Source organism: Zonotrichia leucophrys, chromosome 12 (assembly GCF_028769735.1).
Source record: "Zonotrichia leucophrys gambelii isolate GWCS_2022_RI chromosome 12, RI_Zleu_2.0, whole genome shotgun sequence".
Lineage (NCBI taxonomy): Eukaryota > Metazoa > Chordata > Aves > Passeriformes > Passerellidae > Zonotrichia > Zonotrichia leucophrys.
In genome coordinates, this window is record NC_088182.1 from 17074747 (window position 1) to 17100947 (window position 26201).

The 26201-nt window shown below is 42.8% G+C and overlaps 1 protein-coding gene across 1 annotated transcript in view; it reads left to right on the forward strand.

Annotated features, from left to right (window-relative positions):
• The first annotated feature begins 3584 nt into the window (after positions 1 to 3584).
• The window catches only part of SLC6A11 (solute carrier family 6 member 11), a 115045-nt gene continuing 92428 nt past the window's right edge, over positions 3585 to 26201 (forward strand). Inside the window, exons 1-5 of the mRNA XM_064724415.1 lie at positions 3585 to 3811; positions 4219 to 4449; positions 7068 to 7202; positions 7376 to 7516; positions 8902 to 8992. Of these exons, the coding sequence (XP_064580485.1) occupies positions 4230 to 4449; positions 7068 to 7202; positions 7376 to 7516; positions 8902 to 8992 (587 nt within the window). The 5' untranslated portion in view covers positions 3585 to 3811; positions 4219 to 4229. The remainder of the gene's footprint in view (positions 3812 to 4218; positions 4450 to 7067; positions 7203 to 7375; positions 7517 to 8901; positions 8993 to 26201) is intronic.

Below are 26201 nucleotides of genomic sequence, written 5' to 3' on the forward strand. Positions count from 1 at the left end.
TGCAGCTCTCCTCAGCCCCAAAGTCAGCATCTCACCCATTGTGAGGCAATAAATTGGATGGAGAGATACCTCCCATGATAGGGGTTAAGCCTCTCTAAAAAGGAGCCAAACAATCAGGTGTTGCTGTACTTAAAATTATCTGCAACAAAGAAATATTTCTTTTCCCCTTACAGAAAACTGATTAGGCACAAATCAGCCTATTTCTGATTGAAGTCAGCCTCTAATAAAACAGCTAAATGTGTTGGTCTTGTTCACAAATGGCTTTGTGATTTTAGGCTTTTGATCCAAAATATTGTCAGATTGTTATCACTGCTGAAATTCTGATTGTATTTCTTTGCTTTTGTGTAGCTATTTCCCACAAAGAGTCCAGCTTTATGAAATCTTTATTGAAGGCTTGTGCAGATCTTGCTTATAGCAAATCTAAATTGAAGGTTTTAAATCTGGAGAGGATTGTTTTTTCCCCCCCCCCTAGTTATATTGTCACAGGATTTTCTATTGCAGGAACAACACAGAAATTCAAAGTTACAATAAGGGGAATGAAATGAGCCAAGCCCCAGTTTTAAATTTCCAAAGCTACATCACATGAGCTGACATTAATTTTGGCAGCCTGGCAGAATCCTGTGGACATGTGGATTTTTCTCAGAGGTTGTTTTCCCAAGTTACTCTAGGTATGAATGGCTTCTCTTGATTAATTTTAGTTTATAAATCTAAATAAATGCAGCCTTGGAACATTTGGTACTTCACAGCACCATTCTCTGGTGAGCAGAAACATCTGATTTCCACCCCCACCCCTGCACTTTCTGCACAGAGTTGTAAAGGGCTCCTTGGGAGTGTGGAGATAAACCTGAATAAAGCAGAACTTGAATTGCTTTTTGGGGCACATCATTTTAATGGCCAGGGTGTCCCAACAGGCTGAGAGGAGCAGGCAGGAATTCCTGATGAGGAGCACCAGAGGCACAGCGAGAGCATGAACTGACACCAGGGAATTTCCCTCATTGCAACAGCAAAAGCTCCACCAGAATTTAAATAAAAAGAGTTCTCAACCTGCTCTAAAATTTGTCATTTTTTGTTGCAGACACTGGGAAGTGCTCACAAGGATTAGCAGCCAGCAATTACTTCCATAAACACTTCAGCTGGGAGGAGACGGGGTGGGAATTGGTGCAGGAATACAGCAGTGGATAAAACACTTGGCAGCAGGAATGAATCATTTAAAATACTGAACAAATCAGCAAATAAACACCTTCAGCATCTGCCTGCAGGCTGTCTCGTGCAGCAGGCCCTTCAATCTGGCATCATCAATCTGTTTGGTGAAGGTTGGTCTCTCCTCTATATTGAATCATCAAATGTTTACTGTCCCTCAGCTTCCCTCTGTTTTTAGAATTACTCTCAGGAATAAAATGAGAATTCACTGTCAGCTTTGATGTTTAAGTGTATCCTGTTGAGTTTGCTAGGCCTGGCTGGGAGACAGGAAAACAGGGTCTGTTTTGATCCCTGCTGAAAACAAGATGAAGGAGGAGGTAAAAATAAATCAACAAAAAAAGCCCTCCAAGTTGAGTTTAGTTTGTGCAAAGTCAGCTTGGGGAAAATGGATCTATTCCATCCTCAATTAATGAATAACAGCTGCATTAAAAACAAAAAACACAAATGTACAACCCAAAATCAAACCTTGCTCTGGTACTATCTGCGGTAAGGATGCTTTAAAAAATATATATATAAGAATTTTACATTTTTTTCAGTTTTCCCACTGGCAGATCTCCTTTCCCAAGATAGGTTTGAGTAGAACTCTACATGCTGGCATCAAGAAGAAAAGAGAGAGGCTCATCCTGCACCTGTTAGGTGCAAGGATTGACGTGACAGAGAGCTGACAGGGTGAGGCCCCAGCACCCACTCCTGTGACAGGCATCACTGAAATGCAAAATCCTGCAAACTTTAACCACAGCAGAAGCTCCAGTGGGTAATGTACAAGCAGGGTACAAAGTCAGCTCAAGTTAATTTAAAATCTGTATTTCCATTGTCTTCCAGGAGCACTGCTAACAGGTGGCCAGGCAGTGGGAAAAACCCCTGGAGATGGAGGGTGAGAGGGAGAGAATTCACATGGAACAAGACCTGACTGTCCCTGGGACATTTCCAGCAGAGAATCCTGGATTTAGGAGCTGTGAGTTCCAAAGTGCATCCCCTGGAGCTGCAGAGGAAAGCTGATCATAACTGCAGCAGAGTGTGGAGCTGAGGAAGTTCTGAAGCAAGAACCTGGCTTGGGTGCTGCCATTTGCCAAGGAGAAGCTGCAGAGATGAAGAAAGAAGAGGTATTTAATTTGGCTTTGGAGACTTAGGGTGAAAATGACTGACCTACAAAAAAATTTAAAAAGGAGAGGGTTAGATGGGGAAAAAATAAATTTCAAATATTTGATTCAACCTGAAACAAAACCATTTGTAATAATTTTTTCCCTCTTCTCGCCTCTTTTACAGCTTGGATTTTAAGTCAAGCCCCAGCCAGCAATGCCCACATGGGCTCCTTGCTTCTGCATTTCCCTGCTGCCACTCGAAAGCGCCCACATTGTTTCCACACTTCCCAAATGTTCCCCCTCCGTTTATTTTTTCATCCCGTCTGTCCCCCGGCTCTCCCCGCCGCCCTTTCCAGCTGAAGTTTGTGTCATCTGTTCCCGCCGGGCTCCTTTTTTAACTTGTGGGGTCTGTGCCAGCCCCCGAGCGAGGCAGGTGCGGGGCTGGGTCTGTCTGTGGTGCCATCCCTGCCCGAGGGATGCGGGGCAAGGATGGCATTGCCGGGGATGGGACCGGGAACGCGGCTGCCAAACCGCCGGGCCCGCGGGTACCATCCCTGCCCGAGGGATGCGGGGCAGGGATGGGACTGCCGGGGATGGCGATGTGGCTGCCAACCTGCGGGGCTCGGCCCTGCCCACGGTCCCATCCCCGCCGGAGGGATGCCCAGCGGGGCCGGCCGCCGGGGATGGGGATGCAGAACGCGGCTGCCAACCTGGCGGGCCCGCAGGTACCATCCCTGCCGAGGACTGCACAGCGGGAACGGGGCTGCCGGGGATGGGGATGGGGATGCCAACCTGGCGGGCTCGGCCCTGCCCTGTCCGCCATCCCATCCCTGCCGAGGGATGTGCAGCAGGGCTGGGACTGCCGGGGATGGGGATGCACAACGCGGCTGCCAACCTGGCGGGCCCGCAGGTACCATCCCTGCCGAGGACTGCACAGCGGGAACGGGGCTGCCGGGGATGGGGATGGGGATGGGCATGCAGAACGCGGCTCCCAACCTGCCAGGCTCGGCCCTGCCCGCGGTCCCATCCCTGCCCGAGGCTGCGGAGCAGGGATGGGATTGCCGGGAATGGGGATGCGGCTCCCAACCTGGCGGGCTCGGCCCTGGCCGCGGGCGGGGAGCGCAGCCGGGGATGCTCTGCTCTCTGCTCGCTGGTGATGCTCGGTGGTGATGCTGGGTGGAGGAGACGGAGGAGGAGGAGGAGAAGGAAGAGAAGGAGGGGGGAGCTGGCGGGACAGCCTGAGGTGGGCGGAGGGGGGAGGCGGGTGTTAAACCATCGCTCCGGGGAGGGCTGAGCATTTGCAAATTGCGGCTCCATCCAGAGCGCGGGGAGCATCCTCCAACCCACGCCGGGCCGCCAGCAGCGGCAGGGCAGGACGAGGCTTCCCGGCTCGCGGGGATCCCGAACGCCTCCTCCCCTCCTGGCTGTGCCCTGCCCGCGCTGCCGGAGCCGCAGCATCGCCCGCAGGCAGCGCCAGCACAGCCCGGCCCCCGTCCCCGGCGCGCAGGCAGGCACGGGCACAGCCCTGGGTGAGTAATCCCGCAGCTCCCGCGGGCAGGCCACAGCCACCCCGGCCCTCAGGTGTGAGCCCGGGAGGTGCGGCACAGCCCCGGCCTCTGGTAGGTCAGCAAGGGTGGGATCCTTGCCTGGGGAGGGATTTTTGAAAGGTTTCCTTGTCTGCTAGCAAGTTAGCTGTCACCACTTGGAATTACTCCTTCCCTTGCACAGAAATTCTCTCTTCCCCCCACCCCTTTCTTCTCCTTTTCCCCCTGCTTTACAACTTTTCCAGCCTTGTGGAGTTGCCTCCCTCATTTTCACCCACAGATTTCCAGAGGTAGCAAGAAGCCAGTGCCACCCTGGGGGATTTCAGAGGTTGAAGATCAGTGCCAGCAAACGTCCTAACACACCTGTGTGTTCCTCTTTTGTTCTCCACTAGGCTGAAAAGTCATGACAGCTGAAAAGACTATTCCTATAATTAATGGCAAGCCGGAAGATGCTTTGGACCCAGAAGCCTCAAGTACCAACCTCGTCCACAGCAATGATAAGAAAGTTCATGAAAGAGGGCACTGGAACAATAAGGTTGAATTTGTGCTTTCTGTGGCAGGGGAGATTATTGGGCTGGGAAACGTCTGGAGATTCCCATACCTTTGCTACAAGAATGGAGGAGGTAAGATGGCATCACATGTGGATTTAGATGGGAATTAAACACGGGAATTAAACAGTTAAGAGTGCCTTGCTGTGATTTATTGCACTAGTAAGAGAGACGTGTTCAGGGTTTCAGTGCATGTGCAGACAGGGAAGCATTAACATCTGACAACTGAGAAAAATCGTCGTGTTTCCCTTCCCCTCTCTCCAAACACTGTGTGGTTTATTTTTACAAGTTGCTGTTACGTTAGTAAATTGACATCTTTTTTTCAGGAGCATTTTTTCATGCAGGAGAAGCCAGCATTCAGTTATAGTAGTACACTCTGTCTTCTGCATGTGAATACACACCCAGGCATACTTAACTAAGTTTGTCTGACACAGAAAAGAAGGCAGCACTTCATTTGTCACAGCAGTGTACTTTGGAGAGGATGAATATTTTTTTTCCTAACAATGCCACAAAGACTAAATTAATTCTCTTTGTCTCATGAAATTTTTTATACCTCAATGTTCTTTTTTTTCCCCTCGTACTTCTCCAATTCCTACAAGGCAGGAAAGATGTAAAACTACAGGCTGAAGAGAGCAAGCCCTAATAAATACAACTTCTGAATGTTATTTGAGAGAGGAAAGAGCAGACTCAACTTCTCCAGAGTATAACATGTGGCACGTATTGGTTATAGCCAACTGTAAACTGTGTAAGATAAATGACAGCTGAGAATAAGCACATCAGCTTGGGCAGCAGGGGAGAAAGGAAAGTAAATTACAAACTCAGTTTAGAATTCTGTGGACTGGGTTCAACATTCTTCCCACTTAAGGCCTGAGTCAGTGGCAGTGTAAACACAGAGGCTGGAAGAAAAATAGGATGTTGAGGGCTGATAAGCACTGATCTGCTCCTCGATGGGTTGGTTTGCTGTGCCAAATTTCTATTCCTTGTCCCTCCTTATCTGAACTCAGGCATGGTTTTTAGCCCATTTTGTGTGCTGTTCCTACAAGACAAACCCTGCTGTGCAAATTGTGTTTATTGTTGGAAGTTCCTTTCTTTATGTCTCTGTATTTTGGCCAAACTTAGGCAACAAGAGTTCAGCTCTTTAGAGAGTGCTGCTACCAGATCCTGAATGTTAACATGCTGCACATCATATGCACAAGCCTTTCTTGTTGACGGTCAAAGTGTTCCCAGAGAACTTTTGGCAGAGGAAATGACAGGAATATATATTTGCTGTGTAGTTTTTTGGTTCCTGCAGCTTTAGGTGCCCATTTGTGAGTGTGTGCCAGCTTGCTATTATTTTAAAGGCTGTAACATGGGGTAGAAAGAATTTCCATCATTGTTTTGGGTGATTTGATGAAAAAGTAATTACTTAAATATCATATTTAATCATCACTGTACTCTTTAAGAATAGAATAAGTGGGTGTGATTTAATTGCTCGTGTCCTGGCACCATGGGACATTTGCCATTGACCAGTTTTAGTCAATGGAGGCTCAGTCTGTGAGCTTGTGTAACCCCCTGCTGGAATTAGACCAGAGTTTGTTTTTAGTGCTTAAATCTGGTGCATCCAACTCCTTGGTGTGTGCTGGGGGAAGACAGTGGTAAATATCTGAGCTAGCTGTGAAATAAATTGCTTTTTACAGAAAAAATTTAGAGGCTGTAGTTTGGAACTTGTGAGGTGTGACCTCTCTGGCACTTTCTCCAAGCCATAACAGGGAGTGTAGGAATAATCATCTGGAAGTTTGGGCTGTGGATGTTCAGGTTTTGAGGAAAAATAATTTCTTTGTGTGTTTAGAATGAGGTATTTCTTGTAATATGATCTTTTTGTAAGCTGGGCATCCTGATGTTTTCTAATGTTCCTGTTGGAAAAACAAGCTGGTACTTTGGATTTCCACAAGCTGCATTGTTCAACTCGCTGTGAGAGTGTGTGTGATGATACTGGCCAGTAAATTATCCAGGGAAATACTCAATTTTTTGTGGAATCCCCGCGGATTTCTTGAGAGGCACCTGGGACTCATCTCTAGGGAAATTTCCTGGCTGAGGGCAGGAACTCCTGGTGATGAGATGAAGGAAAATCAGAGCAGGTTGATGTAGTTTTCCCAGCATTCTAATCAAAGTGACTGAAGCCCAGCAGCTGTTGCAGGGTGTGGGTGTGCTGTGGTTGGGTTTGCTGTGGTTCACTACCTGTGCTGGAGTTTTATTTTCCTAGAATTTCACATCAATATTTCTGGCTGATAAGGCTTTCTTGTCCTTGTAAGTGGTTCTGAGGTTTGTTTCCTCATTCCCTTTTCTCAATTCTTATCATATAAATGGGTTAACATGAAATGGGTTGCTCAGATTTAATATCTGTAACATTTCCTCACCCCTGAGGAAAGCAAGGAGGGTGGTGCTGGGCAGAGCAGAACTTTGAGCTGAGCGTGGCTGGGGTATTTTCTGTGTTTGAGAGACCGACTTTAGGCTGAAAAACTTTGATCTGCTCTGTTTTAGCCCATGGCCCTGGTTTTCAGGTTAACTTTGGATATTTGGGGCAGGAGTAAACCCTTCCTGCACTGCACTGATGGCTCCCAGCTCAAGATCCTTCCTTTAATGGAAAAATCCTCCCTGTGCTCCTGAGGAATCCTGTTCATTCTAACCAACACCCCCTCGATGTTCACCCCCAGGTGCTTTCCTCATCCCCTACGTGGTGTTTTTCATCTGCTGTGGAATCCCAGTATTTTTCTTGGAGACGGCCTTGGGACAGTTCACAAGCGAAGGAGGCATCACATGCTGGAGGAAAGTTTGCCCTCTCTTTGAAGGTAACAGTTCTGTGTTCTTCTGCAAAAGAAAGCATTCCATTTGAAGTAAAATGAAATTAATTGTAGCAAAATTGAAGTTAAGATATACTTACGAGTAAGCTTTTGCTTTTAAATTAAATACAGCCTGAAAATCAGTTTTCTTTTGTATCTCACTTTTTATTTTGCTCCTCCAGGCATTGGCTATGCTACCCAAGTTATAGAGGCACACCTAAATGTATATTACATCATCATTTTAGCATGGGCTATCTTCTATTTGTTCAACTGCTTTACTACAGAGCTTCCCTGGGCTTCCTGTGGCCACGAATGGAATACAGGTATGACCTCAGCAGAGATTACCACGGTAAAATCCTCCCAAAAGATTGATTACTATATTGAAATGTCCTGAACAAAGCTATTGGTGTAGCAAAATCTTGTGCAAATGGGCCAATCTCATCCCACTACAGCAAAAAAAAAGGAAACCTGGAGTGAAACTGCCTTGGACCTTTCTGGGTTAGGTCATTGTAAAGCATTTACTCCTCTAGAATAGAATGTCAGCAGAAAAAGACTATGGATTTGTTAATTCTGTAAGATCTTCTGGCTAAATCCCAAGACTCTCATTTGCAATCATATCTATTCTCCCTGAGCACACTGAGTGAATTCTGCAGCAGAGAATGACCTGATGACAGGTTGCAATCTTGCTCTTTCACTCTAATGAAGTCAGGAGGAGTTTGAATGGAGAGGGAAAAATGTTAAATGTGGATCTTTGGAATTGCTCTTTTAAATGCCAGATGTTGAGGGATAATGTTCATCAAGCTACTTCTGGAAATGCAGTCTCATAAATAATCCTTGCTGTGCATGTAAAGGAGCCTCCTGCATGCAGGATGAGGTATTCAGGAGGGTTTGCAGGGCAGGGCTCTGCATCTGTCTTCTCATTTATATAAATATCTGTCATTCTCTGCTCTTTGAGTCTCTAGATCCCAAACATCCACGGGGAGGATCTCATCCCACTGTCCTTGTTCCTGAAATTTTGGTTCATCCCTTATGTACAATCCAGTTTCAAATCAAGCACCCAGCATGTTGTCTTTCATAGTTTGCCCTAATTGGCCATTTTTGGTGTTCTTTGAGCACACCTAAATCTGCCTGAAATCTTAGGGAGGTAATTTTGGGCCCAGTGGATGTGGAAGGCTTTGGTATCAATTTTGGCAGCCCTGCCAAGGAGCTTGGCCAGTGTTATCAGTGCTCAAATGCTCCTCAGTGCTGAGCTGCTTTGGCCTTTGTGTTAAAGATAATAATAATAATAATAATGATGATAGTGATAAGCCAGAGGAAATACCCACTTTCCTTATCAGGAAAAAGTGGCAGTTTGTGGCTGGCCATGTTCCCTTGGTAGCCATAAACCACTGAACCAGCAGCTGGAGTAGGAGCACGTTGTAATTTTAATTCCCAATCCATTGCCTCAATGTTTCTTTTTTCTGCCTGAGGTGATTTTTTGGCCCTGTGCCTCTGGGAAGTGTTGTAGCAGAGTCCTGATGGATGTTTGTCTGAGTTGTCATAACCTGGTATTGCAGAATTAGCCACTGTGACCCTTAGTGTCCCCAAAAACCCTTTAAACCACCCAGAAAATGTGGGGGCTTCCCAAGATGCACAAAGTGAGACATTAATAATAACTGTACTTGCATGCCAACATAGAAAACTCCCTTTTTTTGTGGTTCTTTTCTAGAAAACTGTGTGGAATTTCAAAAACTCAACATGAGCAACTGCAGTCAAGTCTCTTTACAAAATGCCACTTCTCCAGTGATGGAATTCTGGGAGTAAGTGCACAAAAACCTTTATATTTGATCAGACTGTTCACTGCTTTTATATTTGATCAGACTATTCACTACTTTTATATTTGATCAGACTATTCACTGCCTTTATATTTGATCAGATTCTTCATTACCTTGCAATGATTTGACCATTTAGACCTCGTAACCCTGCAGCACTTAGGGAGTGAGTTCAGCTGGAAATTTTCTTATCCTGCCACGGTCAGAATGAGAGTTTTTAACTCTTTTTTAAGAGGACACAAGGAAAGGAATTCCATATCCTGAAAGGACACAGAACAAAGTGTGCCACTTGCTCGGGAGCTTGGCTCCTGCTGCTGGAGGAAAGAGCCTCCAACTCATACTAATGAGGAGGCAAAGGTGAAAGAAAGAAGATGATTTACAATATTCCTTTTTTTTCCTCCTTGTTTTATTTTTTTTTCCCTTTTTTTCTCCCCCTAAATGTTTCTTCCCTTAGGAGTGGGAGAGCTACATCCTCATCCTTGTTTCAGCTAACTAATACTCTGGCTTCTGGATCTCATTATTTTTTAAAGGACTGTGTAAGTGTTAGTTATTCAGCTAGAATAACAGCAGAGTTTAACTCTCTCCTCTCCCCCTGACTCTGATTTCTTGCTAGACTAAAGGAAGAAAATCAGATGTTTGCACAAGATGAGCTGCTTTTGTGGTGACATATTTTTTCTGCCTATAAATATTTAATCAGTGCAGCGCAGCCTCCCATTTGTTCCTTGCAGGGTGTAGTGTGTGCTAAGCCAATCAGAGAAATGCAGTGATACTTTGAATTCTGAGTGATTTCACAATTCAAAGCCAGTTACACAATTCTGGGTTACTACAATTTTTTGAGGACCCATTGATTTTATTTTGAGGCTGTTTTGTGTTCAGGACAGCAACAGCTACCCTTTAAAGAACCAGGAATTAAAACTTCTTGAAGGGAAAACTCTACATTGAGATAATTTCCTTCAATCTTAGGACTTGCTGTTGTCTGCCTGAATGTCTTTTTCTTGCTACATCAGTAAACTTAGATTTCATGAGTTATTTCAGCAAATAATACTGTTTTATTTAAAAATAAAATACCTCCCCCTCAAACTAAATAAACCTGAATAACATGAGAGACATATACACTCTCTGGGTAAAAGTGAAATTTTATTTTCTGTTAAAAATTTTCAATAATCTGAACATCTAACATCTTAAATCAAGATATAACTACCCACAGATAATATTTCAGAATAAACAAGAGTTTCTCAGGTGGCATCACTTAATGCTACAACTTTATTTTATTTTAGCAAAAATATCATACGGTTCTTTGGGATAATGAGAATTAAGACTTAACATCAGTGGAATAAATGAACAATATATTTTCTCAAGTATTAACCAATTTACCCTCTGCATTTATATGACTTTTCAACGATATTCCTAACTTTGCCACTGATGGTGACTCTGGTTATCCAGAGAATTAGGAAATGTTTAGATCAATTCTATGGAGGGCATGGAGTAAGTTTTGTACTCTCATATTCCTATGGTTTTACACTCTCATTTCCTATGGTTTTACACTCTCATATTCCTATGGTTTTACACTCATATTCTCATATTTCTGTGGTTTTACACTCTCATATTCCTATGGTTTTACACTCATATTCTCATATTCCTGTGGTTTTACACTCTCATATTTCTGTGGTTTTGTGGGTTTTGTGTTAGTGCTCATCTCTGGAGTGCCTCAGTTCCTGGGTCAGTGTTATTTTGAAGCATGCACAAATCCATTTTAAGGTTGTCCCTTCTCAGAGATCTCTGAAAATGAAGCTAAACAAGATTCTGTAGCTCTGCTTGCAATCAGGTTACAGTAGGTTTTAACCCACTTATTTCAGGGCATATTTCCCTACCTGCTATTGGCTAAATCAGGAATAAATTATGAAACTAGAAGGGAGAATCACATTTGGCCTGTTCTGTAACTGGTTTTACAATCTTGTCAATAAAAAGTTGAAAATACACATTCCAAACCTTTTAAAATCACAAACACACACACACACAAAAAGATAAATTAAATAATCTGTTATTTATTTGGGATGTCTTTCTTTATTGTGTCACAGACAAACTTTTTGTAACACCAACAGTTTGCTGGCCAAAATAACTTAAGATATTCAACTTTTCTACTTTCTCTGTCCAAGTAAAACTGGAGTTGCATAGCTTTGCATAAGGAAATAAATGAACTCTCTTCCTGCTAAGGAAGGTGTTTGCCTTGTTTGAAATTTAAGTAGTTATGGTGTTGCATGGCTTCAAAATTGAAAATAAAAATGAAAAACTGGTTTCAAAGTGGAAGAATGAGACTTATTAAAAATCAGGATTGATTTTGCTGTGAAATAACTTATTGGAATTAAGATTATAATTAAATTATGTCTTAAATATCAAACATAAAAGCAGAGCAGGGTCTTTTTGTATAAAGAGCAGATGACAGAGCAGTTAATATCACTAGAAGAGTTACTTTGTGTGGAGATAAGTGTTATCAGCAATGTTATTTCCCTCAGCTTGAGGTGGTGTTCTCGTGATGCTGCTTTATGATTTTGTAAATTCTGCTGCCAGGAGCCATAAACTCATTGTAAGCTTGTTGAAACAAATAGTAAAAAGGAGATTTGCTGGAGTAGGGAAAGGGGAGGCTCCAGAAGAACCATTCAGAACCATCACACTTTGTGCTCCCTGCAATGCCAAGGCTGCCATTGAAATTCCTTTGAGTTGTGGCCACATAAAGCCGATTTATTGTGTGAAGGGTGGGCTGTGGTGGGAAAAAATGGAGTTTTGTGGGATATTTTATTTTGTGATTTTTTTTTTGAGGTTTTTTTTTTTTTATTTGTTTGTTTTATTTTTTGGGGTTTTTTTTCGTTTGGTTTGGGGAGTTTTTTGGTGTTTTTTTGGGGATTTTTTGTTTGGTTTTGGTAGTTTTTCTGGTGGTTTTGATGGTTTTAACTAAACCCATCCTAACAAGGAGAGGCTCAGCAATTCCCCAGTGGCTTTGCAGTGCTCTGTGCTGCTCCCAATCTGTGAGCTCCTCATGCTGGTCAGGCTCAGGTTGTTGGCTCACACAGGATTTACATTCTCAAAGTTCCAGCAACTGGATCTAAAGTGTGTAAATGAATACACCAGAGCCAAACCATCTTTATTTCTGGCTTTGGAAAGGAATTTTTTTCCCTTTTACCTGGTGCTGCTGGGCTGTAAGGCTCAGCCCTTATTTCCTCATGACTGGAAGTAGATCCAAATCCTCAGCTGGTTTGAGGGTTGCAAACCCAAACTCCAGCCTCTCTGCTGAAATATTGGTGGCTTTTGCTGCTTCTGCAGCCTTGGCAGGTGCTCAAGCTGTGGCTGGAATCAGGCAGGGACTGCAGAGGTGGCAGAGGATACCTGGCAGTGCCTTTTCCATCTCCCTTCCTCAGGTGTGCCCAGGGGATGCTGCTCCCTTAGCAGGAACACTGTGACTTCTGAAAATTCATCTTCTCTCCCTGCTTTGATAGCTGCCTCACACAGAGGGTGAAAGCCCAAGTTTAGAATATTTTTAAATTTTAAAATTTTTAATTTTTAAATCTAAAAATTCTAAAAATCTTTGTTAAAACAAACCACCCAAAAAAGGATTCTGAGAGAAATCCTGCAGCGGGTCCTAGGTGCTGTTTTCCTCCTGGCACACTCCAAAGAACCCCATTAAACCTTAAATATTTTTGTGAGGCTGTAATTGATAACCACTTTTCTGTAGCTGCACAGTGGAAATGGGCTGATCCTGCTGGGGGTGCAGCAAAACTTGGCAGTTTGGACACTCTTTTCTTTTTTTCCTGCTTAGAAATATCTGTTTCTGTCACTGTTTTAAGGCTTCATTTGAGTGAGCAGGCACCACTGACAACTGATCAAAATTAGGGGATTAAAGGATTTCTTACTCCAGAAGGCCTTGCAAGCTGCAGCCTTGAGAAGTTCCAAATTCTGTGTGTACAGGGAAGCAGCTAAACTGATAAAAATTCACTTTTTATTCTTCAAACCCACTGCTGCTGTGTTCCAAAGCACAGACAAGAGCCTGAATTTCCACTTTTCCCTTCATTCTTGTGCCAGCATTCAGAGACTTGACCTGTTTTCTCCCATCTATGGCCTTGCCCTCATCCCACTTGTACAGTTTAAGGATTTTCTAAGAAAAAGCAATAATCACACTTTCAAGGCGTGGCACATAGAATTTTTTTAGCATCCAAAATTAGAATAGTTAATACTGCTAGCTGCTAATTACTGATAAATTAAAGCAGGATATGACAAACCACCGTGGCTGTGGGTGTATTTACAAGCAGAGGGGAGATGCTCTGCTCCATCCTTTTTCTGCTTTCCTAGGAGAGGAAATTGCCTGGCAGGTGTGGGGGCTGCAGCCTTGCCCCTGTGCCCTTTTGGCTGCTGCTCCAGTCTGTCCCCAGGGCAGGAATTGGAGCTTTCCAGAGCCTGGGAAGGAGCTGGACAGACAGAGGAGCCACGGTTTTGTGGCTGATTCCACCTCAATGGGTTTTTATTGGCTGTGTAGCAACAACTTGGTGCTCTGTTCAAGGAGCTCTGTCACTCTCTGGAGGGGGTGACACATCCCCAGCCTTTCCAAGTAAAGCCTAGTGAGAAAAAAAACACATTGGTTTTGTCTGGCCTAAAAGAAAAGGGGCTGTTCTCAGCGAAAAAAAGGAAAAGGCACAAACCCTTTCCTTGCAAAGTCAAAAAAGAGGTTTTTTCCTGTTTCATTCAGGCTGCAAACGAGTGCAGGAGTCACATTGTGGTTAATCCCCAGCACATTGAAAAGTCAGGGGTGAGCTGAGCCTGCTCAGTGTCCAGGGGATCCAACAGCACCCCAAACCAGCCCCTTTGTGGGGGTCTTGTACGATATTAAACAGAACCAGCCCCTTTGTGGGTGTCTGGTAGGGCCTTAAACAGAACCAGCCCCTTTGTGGGTGTCTGGTAGGGCCTTAAACAGAACCGCCCTTTGGGGCTCTTGTAGGGCGTTAAACAGAACCAGCCCCTTTGTGGGTGTCTGGTAGGGCATGAAACAGAACCAGACCCTTTGTGGGTGTCTGGTAGGGCCTTAAATAGAGCCAGCCCCTTTGTGGGTGTCTTGTAGGGCATTAAACAGAACCAGCCCCTTTGTGGGTGTCTGGTAGGACATTAAACAGAACCAGCCCCTTTGTGGGGCTCTTGTAGGGCATGAAACAGAACCAGCCCCTTTGTGGGTGTCTCGTAGGATATTAAATAGAGCCATTGCCTTTGTGGGGCTCTTGTAGGGCATTAAACAGAACCAGTCCCTTTGTGGGGCTCTTGTAGGGCCTTAAACAGAACCAGCCCATTTGTGGGTGTCTTGTAGAATATTAAACAGAACCAGCCCCTTTGTGGGTGTCTCGTAGGATATTAAATAGAGCCATTGCCTTTGTGGGGCTCTTGTAGGGCATTAAACAGAACCAGTCCCTTTGTGGGTGTCCGGTAGGGCCTTAAACAGAACCAGCCCCTTTGTGGGTGTCTTGTAGGACATCAAACAGAGCCAGCCCCTTTGTGGGTGTCTGGTAGGATATTAAACAGAACCAGCCCCTTTGTGGGTGTCTGGTAGGACATTAAACAGAACCAGCCCCTTTGTGGGTGTCTGGTAGGGCATTAAACAGAACCAGCCCCTTTGTGGGTGTCTGGTAGGGCCTTAAACAGAACCAGCCCCTTTGTGGGTGTCTTGTAGGGCCTTAAACAGAACCAGCCCCTTTGTGGGTGTCTGGTAGGGCATGAAACAGAACCAGCCCCTTTGTGGGTGTCTGGTAGGGCCTTAAACAGAACCAGCCCCTTTGTGGGGCTCTTGTAGGGCATGAAACAGAGCCAGCCCCTTTGTGGGTGTCTTGTAGGGCATTAAACAGAACCAGCCCCTTTGTGGGTGTCTGGTAGGATATTAAACAGAACCAGCCCCTTTGTGGGTGTCTTGTAGGACATCAAACAGAGCCAGCCCCTTTGTGGGTGTCTGGTAGGGCATGAAACAGAACCAGCCCCTTTGTGGGCGTCTTGTGGGGCATTAAACAGAGCCAGCAACTTTATGGGTGTGTGGTAGGACATTAAACAGAACCAGCCCCTTTGTGGGTGTCTGATAGGACATCAAACAGAGCCAGCCCCTTTGTGGGTGTCTGGTAGGGCCTTAAACAAAACCAGCCCCTTTGTGGGTGTCTGGTGGGGCCTTAAACAGAACCAGCCCCTTTGTGGGTGTCTGGTAGGGCCTTAAACAGAACCAACCCCTTTGTGGGTGTCTTGTAGGGCCTTAAACAGAACCAGCCCCTTTGTGGGTGTCTTGTAGGGCATTAAATAGAGCCAGCCCCTTTGTGGGTGTCTGGTAGGGCCTTAAACAGAACCAGCCCCTTTGTGGGTGTCTGGTAGGATATTAAACAGAACCAGCCCCTTTGTGGGGCTCTTGTAGGGCATGAAACAGAACCAGCCCCTTTGTGGGTGTCTCGTAGGATATTAAATAGAACCAGCCCCTTCGTGGATGTCTTGTAGGGCATGAAACAGAACCAGCCCCTTTGTGGGGCTCTTGTAGGGCCTTAAACACAGCCAGCCCCTTTGTGGGTGTCTGGTAGGACATTAAACAGAACCAGCCCCTTTGTGGGTGTCTTGTAGGACATCAAACAGAGCCAGCCCCTTTGTGGGTGTCTGGTAGGGCCTTAAACAAAACCAGCCCCTTTGTGGGTGTCTGGTGGGGCCTTAAACAGAGCCAGACCCTTTGTGGGGCTCTTGTAGGGCCTTAAACAGAACCAGCCCCTTCGTGGGTGTCTTGTAGGGCATGAAACAGAACCAGCCCCTTTGTGGGGCTCTTGTAGGGCCTTAAACAGAACCAGCCCCTTTGTGGGTGTCTGGTAGGGCATGAAACAGAGCCAGCAACTTTGTGGGGCTCTTGTAGGGCCTTAAACAGAGCCAGCCCCTTTGTGGGGCTCTTGTAGGGCCTTAAACAGAGCCAGCCCCTTTGTGGGTGTCTGGTAGGGCCTTAAACAGAACCAGCCCCTTTGTGGGTGTCTGGTAGGGCCTTAAACAGAACCAGCCCCTTTGTGGGTGTCTTGTAGGATATTAAACAGAACCAGCCCCTTTGTGGGTGTCTGGTAGGGCATTAAACAGAACCAGCCCCTTTGTGGGTGTCTTGTAGGGCATCAAACAGAGCCAGCCCCTTTGTGGGTGTCTGGTAGGGCATGAAACAGAACCAGCCCCTTTGTGGGTGTCTGGTAGGGCATTAAGCAGTGCCAGACCCTCCCCTTGCTGCCCAGCTCATGAGGGGCTGTGTGAAAATCCTTTTTTCTTTGGAGCCCCGTGAGCTCTCCATCTGTGTTTGCCTCAAGACCACTGATTTTGCCTGACTTCGCCTGACTTCAGCTGAAAAAAGCAAATGGGATGGGTATCAAAATGCTGCCAATTTTTCCTGTATTGAGGGCTGGACCCTAAACCAGGTGGATAAAGTTTCCATGGTTTTTGATTTTTACATTTCCTGTCCAACAGTTTTTCCTTTACTGGGGGCTGAACCCTGAGTCAGGTGATGACCTTTCATGGTTTTTGATTTTTACATTTCCTGTCCAAATTCTGCCAGTTTTTCTTGTATTGAGGGCTGAACACTAAGCCTGGTGGATGAAGTTCTATATTTTTGATTTTTACATTTCCTGTCCAAATTCTGCCATTTTTTCCTGTAATGAGGGCTGAACCCTAAGTCAGATGTCCTAACTTCCATAGTTTTTGATTTTTACACTTCCTGTCCAACAGTTTTTTCTGCATTGAGGGCTGGATCCTAAGCCAAATGGGTGAACTTCCATGGTTTTTGATTTCTACACTTCCTGTTGTACATAACACTTTCACTGTGGATGATGAAAAAATGACCAAGTTTGCAAATTCTCCTGACTTTGTATTGCTTTGGGAATTTGTAGCATTTGGTTGGTTCTTGTGTTAATACACAGTCAAGTTTTGGCTTGCTGTAGTGTCAAAACCAGAAATTAAATTTTTGTAGCAAAGGTCACACATGAGCTACTTAAAATATCCCTTAATTGCACAATTGTTAAAGCTCTAGAAATGCTGTTATTGCTACTAATCATAGGTAAACATGCACAGAAAGTGAGTGAGGTGCTTGAAATTTATGATCTTTAGAAGCTGGTGGCTTAGATATCCAATTTTGGTGAAAAATGGTAAATCTGTTTTATTTGCAACCAACAAGGGCATTTTCATTACTGGGGTTAAGATAGGAATGTGTGTTTAGACTTTTACATCTACATATGCAATTTTGCTGTTGTAGGGAAAGAATTACATGAGAAAAGCAAATTTTGCTTGAAGGGGGGAAATCAATATAAAGTGAGAGGTTTAAAATAGCAAAACCTCAGTGGTGCCATGATGGGCTTGGCCAAACCAGCCAAGAGCAGCACGAGCCAAAATAACCAAGAAAAGTAATAATTTTTCTTCTGCCTTTGCCAGGGGTTCATTGGTTTCTCATAACACGCTGGTTTGCTGGTTTTTTTGTGTGGAGTTTTAAAATTATTTTTGTTAATTATTTTAAAAATTTTAATTAATTAAATTTAATTTTTTATTTTTAAAAAATTTAAAATTGTTTTTTATTAAGTCTTCTATTGAAAGGCCTCCCTTCAGCTGTATCTGGTTTTATGCAATTATAAAACCAGTTCATCCCTTTTTTCCTGAGTTATCATGTACAGCCTCCTACAAATATCTACAGAAACTTTTATATAATCTAGAAAACTAAAAGTAGGAAATGTCTACACAAACTTTTAAAAACTGGAAAACTGAAAGTAGGAAGTGTCTACACAAACTTTAAAACATTCTATACAATAGGAAGTGTGTACACAAACATTTAAATTTGGAAAACTCAAAGTAGAAAGTAGGAAGTATCTAGAACTGAAATCAGGAACTGTCTAGATAAACTTCTAAATCAGGAAAACTGAAAGTAGGGTATTTCTTTATTATGTGCATTCTTCTTTATTATGTACAGCCTCCTACAAATATCTACACAAACTTTAAAATCTTCTAGAAAACTTAAAGTAGGAAGTGTGCGCAAACTTAAAATTTGGAAAAGTGAAAGTAGGAAGTATTTACACAAACTCTTAAATCTTCTAGAAAACTGACAATAGGAGGTGTCTACACAAACATTTAAATTTGGATAACTCAAAGTAGGAAGTATCTAGAACTGAAATTAGGAACTGTCTAGATAAACTTCTAAATTTGAGAAACTTCTTCTTTATTATGTACATTCTTCTTTATTACGTACACCCTCCTACAAATATCTACACAAACTTTAAAATCTTCTTGAAAACTGAAAGTAGGAAATGTACACAAACTTAATTCTAGAAAAGTGAAAGTAGGAAGTGTCTACAGAAACTTAAATCTGGAAAACCAAAATTAGGAACTGTCTAGATAAACTTTTAATTTTGGAAAACTGACAGTAGGATACTTCTGGTGCCATTTTCTGGATGAAACCAATTTGTCCCCTCCAGTAGCTCCCCACAGAAAAAGCTGAAAAGTCCCATCCATATTTGACAAAGTTGTCCACTCCAGGAATTATTTTCTTTACTGGTTGACCACAGGAAAGAGATGTGCGAGACTGGAAGTGCCAACAAATCCCATGGAGCTCTTCCAAGGCATATTTTTCATACCTCTGTAATCCCTTAAATATGCAAGTAAAGAAGAGACTTTTATTTCCAACTGTTCAGGAATGTGTCCAGTACATTTATTCCCTGCCTTGGAGCTGGGAATGGGAAGGGCTTTGCTGAGAGGGATTTTTAGAGATGCACAGGTAACTGAAAACATCATTTAACAGGAATCACATTCCTCTGGTTTTTGGCTATCTCAGCATGGATACTGTGTAAAGGACAGATTTCCATGCAGTTCATCAAGCCTCTGTCTGCTCTTGGCTCTTGAAAAAATATCATCATGAGAAAAATCAAATGTTTAGACACTTTTTAAGAGTATTTCCTAAATATGGCTTTGTAGGTTCAGGATGTTAACAGAAAGGGTGGTTGCTTGGGATTTTAAATCAAATTAAATGAAGTGGTTTTAATGTGCAAAAATTATAATGAGCACAGGCTGGAAGAAACAAAACAGAACATTATTATTATTATTATTATTATTATTATTATTATTATTATTATTATTATTATTATTATTATTATTATTGCTATTATTATTATTTCACTGCTTTGCACTATATTCTTATATGGCAGCAGAATTGCTTTGCTGTGTCAGGAGGATTTCCTGAGGAATGTCATTAAATTTTGCCCTGGAATTCCTGGAAAGGCTCCAGGACACCAATCAGTGCAGGCCTTGAAGCATCACTATGGGCACTGCTGTCCTCTGGGCACCAAGGAAATCACTGAAATCCCCCCAAATCCCTTCAACAGAAATCTCTTTTTTAATTATTCCATAGCTGATGTCCATGGGTTTTAGTTCATACAGGAAAAATTGATCCAGTAGAATGAATCTGGATTTAATTAATAATGTGTAATTTGTAAGTGCTACAGCAGTGATATTTTATGAAGACCCAGCAGCTGCAAATGTGGACAAAGCATTGAGACCTCCCAAAATAATTCCTGTCCATTTACAGCTTTATTTTTTCCCTTTTGAGCTGTAAGTGGTTTTTTATTCCTTGCGCCCCTGCTCTTTTTTACATCTTAGGGGGTTTTTTTGTAACTAGAGTTTAAGGCCAGTGAGATAAGAAATATGTTGACAGAGGAATTTTTTCAATTTTTAAAATTTTTTTGCCAGTCAGGTAATGGTTTTCTTTTGGCCTGTTCTGTGAGGAAGAGATAAGAGCTTATCACCATTCATTTGTTACATGAATTTGTAGCCAAAAACTCACAGTGAAGGTCTGTTTTACACAATCATGCAGTAGCTCTCAATATTTTGTGCTCAGTAGTTCTCATTTGATGAACATTTAATTAATAGTAAAAAGCTGAGTGCAACATCACAGGTTTTCTAAAAGGCTCCACACAAATTTTGAGAGGCATCAGCTTGACTTGATTTCTTCTGGGTGCTTTCAGTTCACAGCTGGTGCTGTGTGCTGAGCTAATTTACACCACTCAAGGTGAATAAAAAAGGAGATTTTTGTTGCTGGATGACTTCTTCAGAGAGGAGAAGAGGGAAAATTACAAAAAAAAATGCCTGGAGGAGTCATTGGATACATTGAGAAAAGAGACTGTAGAGCAGAGGTGAGTGGAGCAGCACAAAAAGTGATTTAACAGGATTAAACCCTTGGGGTTGGTTAAGTTGCCATGACTTCAGTGAAAGAGGAGTAAGGAAAATAGGTCAGGAATGGGATGTTCTGAGTTTACCCCTCACTGTCTCACTGTGAGAGGTACACAGATACACAATTATAAAAAGAAAAAAATACTATGAACATATTTATGCATTATTATTATACATATATACATGTATAATACATTATATTATATACATTTATATACATGTATATAATATAATTTATATTATATTATACATTATATTATTATTTTATACATTATATTATACATTATATTATTATTTATACAGTCAACCTATACTGACCTTAATGAGCCAGGGGTGGACACAAGAAATGTGTCATTCTTTTCATATTTTGCATGCTGTACTAGAAATTTCAGAGTAAATTTGTTGTATTTGCTGGGAAATGCCCTGATGAAGGGGGGAATCTGACTCCATGTTCTCAGAAGGTTAATTTATTATTTTATGATACTTTAATATAATAAGGAATACTAAATTATACTAAAAGTACAGAAAGGATATTTACAGAATTCTAAAAGATAATAATGAAAACTCCTGACTCTCTGCAGAGTCCTGACACAGCTTGGCCCTGATTGGCCAAAGAGTGAAAACAACTCCCAGCAGAATCCAATGGAACAATCACCTGTGGGTAAACAATCTCCAAACACATTCCACAGAGCACAACACAGGAGAAGCAAATGAGATAAGAATTGTTTTCCTTTTTTCTCTGAGGCTTCTCAGCTTCCCAGGGGAAAAATGCTGGGTGGAGGGATTTTATCAGAGAATGTGAATGCTACAAAATCTCTGCAGAGGAAATTTCACTCTTAAATTGGAGGTGTGTAGAAATGGGTAATGAATGGAACAATGTTAAACCCTGGCAGGAATTTAAGGAGAAGGAGCTTGGCTGGATAGCAGCAAATGTGGCTCAGACAGGAAGGATTCATTCTGTTATGTGTAATTCACACTGGATCTGCTGGAAGAGGTGAATATTTCAGAATAATGCTGTAGCTGAGGGATTCTTGCTAATGTGACCGCAGGGAATTGTCTGTCTGCTGCTTTGAGAAACAAGCCAAGTGTGGAACTCAGTGGATTTACAGAAATGAAGTCTTACACTTAAAGGAATTTCCAATAAGTTTATCTCAATCTGTAACCCATGGATTATCTTCTAAAAGCTGAACTCCTCCTTTCCAATCCTTGAGCACTGATGGCTGGGGAGTACATGTGGGTGTCCAGCAGTATCTGTCAAGGACTTTTTCAGCTCTTTTAGAAACCTGTGGGTATATTTCCTATTTTAGAATTTCCAGTAAACCTCCAAAGGGAGGTTTGGACACTACACAGAGCCTGGAGCTCTTATTCTGGATATTCCAGAAAAGCCAAAGTGCCAGCCCATGTTTACTTGCAGGGAGACTTTGGCATCCAGACTCTCCCTTGATTTTAAACACATTTAGTGACTAAATGTGATTAAAAATAATCTACCGGGATTTGTTTAATTTTGCAGCTGTAGCTTGTTCTGGAGGTGTTTCAGTGGTTACCACACCACTGCCCTGGGAAAACACCTGGCACAACCAGCCCATGTTTAATTTCCTAAATATCAGACTCTGAAGGAGGGGAAAGAAAGTCTGAAAGGAATAATTTCATTTTAAGGCATTATCTCTCAGATAATTGCCATCTGTAGGGTGTTAATGCTGTCACTGTGCCACTCTTGCCCATGTCACCATCACAAGACAGAGCAGGGTCAGGCAGTGCCCAGGGTGTCTCTGCTCATCCACATTGGAGGGTTTGGGTGGATGGAAGGTCAGAACCAATTTAGTGCAGCCTGAGGGGTGCCCTGCTGAATTCTGAATTCTTGGTGATTCAGGGTGTGCTCTGTGTAGTGCAGGAGTGTGGGATCTCAGGATTTGAGTCCTGAGATGCCGGGCCACCGAGAGCACCCTTGGGGGGCTCGGGAGTCCTGGAATGTTCCAGAAGTGCCTGGTGGCTGGACTTTGATCCTACACAGGAGACGACACCTTTATGAAGATAAGAGGACTTCACCGGGGTGAATGGCGAAAAGATTAGCTAATTAGAGGGTGAGACACAGGGTTTAGGATTTCTGTACAGGGGGGTTTAGAGAAGTAAGATGGAGGAATTGGGGCGTGTCCTGTCCTTCTTCTTCTTCTTCTTCTCCTCCATCTTCTTTGGCCATGGTGGCACCTTTGGATTGTCATTACTAAAAGTGCACCGGGCAATAAGAATAAAAGGTATTGGGGAAAAATGATAAATATTGTACACGTAACTATGGGTATAAAGATAGGTGGCTGTCCAGAGGGCGAGACAGTGTGCTCATGGCTGGCTGCTGAGCAGAGCTCTGTCGGGCCGAAAGAAAATCTTTTAGATAAACAATTAATAAACATAAAAACCGAAAGAAGAACTGAAGCCTCTTCTCGTCCTTCGATACGCGGCTGCCCCAAGGCCACCCCGGGCCTTTCCAGGCCCTTCAAACAGCCGAGAAAACCCGACACAGGAGCTGTGTCCAGCCCTGGGAGCTGCTGGAGGAGCCCAGAGGAGGCTCCAGGATGGGCAGAGGATGGAGCAGCTCTGCTGGGAGGAGAGGCTGGCACAGCTGGCATTGTTCACCTGCACAGGAGAAGCTTTGGGGTCACTGAACTGTGGCTTTCCATCACCTGGAGGGGCTGCAGGGAACATGGAGAGATGGGGGAAATGGAGTTGTAGAAAAATTTTGAAATTTGATAGAAGGTTTATATAGTGTGTGTTTGTATGTAAACTTTGAGAAAAGAAATGTTGATTTAGAAATGTTATAGAATAGGAGAGATATTGTTGAGAGAGAATTGAACTAGAAACAAGAGAGACTTTGGACAAGGGCATGGAGTGCCAGGAAATTGGGAATAGCTCCACACTGACAGAGATCAGGGTTAGATGGGGTATGGGGCAGGAATTGTTCCCAGTGAGGGTGGGCAGGCCCTGGCACAGGTGCCCAGAGCAGCTGTGGCTGCCCCTGCATCCCTGGCAGTGCCCAAGGCCAGGCTGGACAGGGCTGGGAGCACCTGGGATGGTGGAAAATGTCCCTGGCATGGCAGGGGGTGAAACTTGGTGATTTTTGAGGTCCCTTCCAACCCAAACCATTCCATGAGTCTGTGCTACTCTGGGGTTAAAGCTCATAAAGGTTATCGCTGCTCAAATATGTGTTATCCTGGAAAAGGGAGAGCTCTCCCACACATTTTTGCCCAAGTCCCTCATCAGAGGTATGTGATCTTCTATTACTTTTTGTTTATGCAATGAAACTCAAAAAGACTCTAATCTGACAGTTATCTTTTACAGTCCTGTAATGTACAGAAGAGGATTTAGGTGTTAAAGCTGAAAAATGTTTCCCAGCTCTGATGTTTCCAGGACATAGAATGTTCTCTACCTTTTCTTTAGGACAAGATTGCCCCATTATTCACATTTTCAGTGTCAAAAAATAACAAACCACACCAGAGGAGAGAAACCTTGCAAACCAGTACATGAAATCCAGTAATGAATTGACTGAAGAATTAAAACCACCCTTTTTAGATTCCTTTTATTGAAGGATATTTTTTTACCTTGATCTAGATAAAACATGTTTATCTTAACTTAAAAAAATCCAAGAATTTCACAAAGTAAGCTGCCAGCCTTTTGGTTTCACAGTTTTATATTTAGCATTCAGCATAGATTTTTTTTTTAAGTTTATCAGTATCGTTTTCCAAAGTTGTCATCCAAGAAGATAAAGCAGTGGAGAATATCTCAAATCTTTAATATCTTGTGTTCTCTGGTTCTTGCAAAACAACTTGTTCCTTCTCAGCTATTTCTTTTCCATCTGCAGTCTGGATGCATGGATCTGCCTCTCTAAATTAGACAGCAATTAGCTCAGATCAGACAGGCACAGGGAAATGTTCCACCTTCCTGACAGGTATTTTGGCAGGGGAAAGCTCCTGGCACTTCAAGACCCACAGAGATTCTGGTGCCTGGAATTGGAATATTGAATTTTCAGAGTTCAGTTATACCTGCTCAAGTTTTTCAGTCAGAAACTCTGTATTTGCACAGGATACCTGAATGCATTTGGGTATGAATTATTCAAAGCAATAAATTTTCACAGAAATAAATGAACATTAATTGCATAAAGTGCAATGAGAGAAAGAAAGATGTGAGTTAAGGAAATAGCTTTAGATAGAAACTTAAATTTACTTTCACACAGGAATAAAGAGTGTCTAAAAGATCCCAATCCTTTTCCCCTAAACTGGTGAGAAATCTGCACACACTCAGGTGTATTATGATTTTTGAACAAGGAGCTCAGTGACGAGGTTCACAAGGTAAATATGGGCGGGGTTTGACAACTGCAGGGATGAAAATGCACTAAAATATAAAATATAAAAAATATATAAAATAAATATATAAAATATAAAAATATAAAATATATAAGTATATAATATAAAATATAAAATGAAGGGTTCTGTACAGGGGCACTGCATGATTTTGTTGTTTTCATGCCCTCAGGATGCTCTGCTTGGGCACACCTCCATGGACAGGGCACCTCAAGGGGCTCCTCTCTTTGGGTGCTGTTTGCTGTTGGGTTTTTTAAAGCCTTGGAAACTGCTCCAAATGCAAGTGGGAACATGAAGGGACCTTCCTCAAATAGATTGGAGCTGTTCTTCAGCTTCCCAAATCATGAAATAACTCAAGAAGCACCTCAGGACATTCCTTTCAACGCTGCGTTGGCAGCTGTTAATCCTCTTTCAGTTCAAGAGCCTGTTCCAGCTCCTCCAACTTTATTAGAGACACTCTTTCCCAGGAAAATCCAGTGTTCCCATAGCCAGTAAATAGTGTGTAAGCTTTCAGAAGGTTTGTTTTCAAATTTGGGTGGAAAGGCTTCTTTTCACTTATCTCATCACCTTCCCCTCTCCAGCAATCCCAACAACAGAAGAGCTCTTCTTCCTCTCCCATGCACTGAGGCACCAAATGGAAATGTGCTTTAGTGCTTTCTGAAACAAATGAGTCCCATTTTCAGTAGGTACTTGTTGAAATCATCTCCCAGTGGGATTTTATCTGGGTAAATTGTGTGTAAATTTTGCACGTGCAGTGATGTGAAGTGAGGGAACAGAGGTAACCCTTGGCAATGGGGTGTCCCTGGCGTGTGGGGAGCACCAGGTCCTTGTACAAGGCACAATTTCTTCCTGGTTTTATTATTTTATTATTTTATTATTAATTATTATTTTATTTTTTATTGTTTTAATATTTTATTGGATGTTATGCATACTGAAAATATGCTGAAATTTTTTTATATAGTTCTATTAGTTTTAACTATTTAGATAATTCCTGACTATCCATTTTTATTTCCTTTTAAACCCACATTTATATTTAGATTCAAGTGAGTTTGAAGCCAGGCTTACAATATTTTTTACTCTAGTAGAATTAATCTACACTGTAGTAATTTTGTCATGATTTGTTCAGCCCAACTGCACAGACCCTTGTGACCAGACCTCAGCATTTCTGACAGCCCCTCTTTGGAGATGTGCCCTATTATTCCCCCCAAATTTATCTTTTATTCATTAGATTCCTGGAACTTTTGCCACTTTAATTCTGTGTTATTTAGAGGATGAAATGTAAGAACCTTCACTAACATTTAGCCAATTTAAATGTGTGTGATCAGAGGCAGTGAACCCTTCAAGCACAGTGTGAGACACCCCAAACCCACTCTGGCTGGGGTTTAATATTCTACTTACAAGCAAGATATGCTGTGGAGAATTCATATTTGCTACTGCTGAATAAAAACCTTGCCCTGGTTTGAGTTAACCTCTGATTCCAGACTCCCCCATGGAAGTGGGATGTGTTTCCCTCAATATTCTGCCCAAAAACCTCAAGTGCCACCAATCCCTTGGCCTCTGTCCCAGGCTCTGGGTGGGTTCAAGGGGCTGAAGTGCTGAATATTTTTACACAACAAAACAAC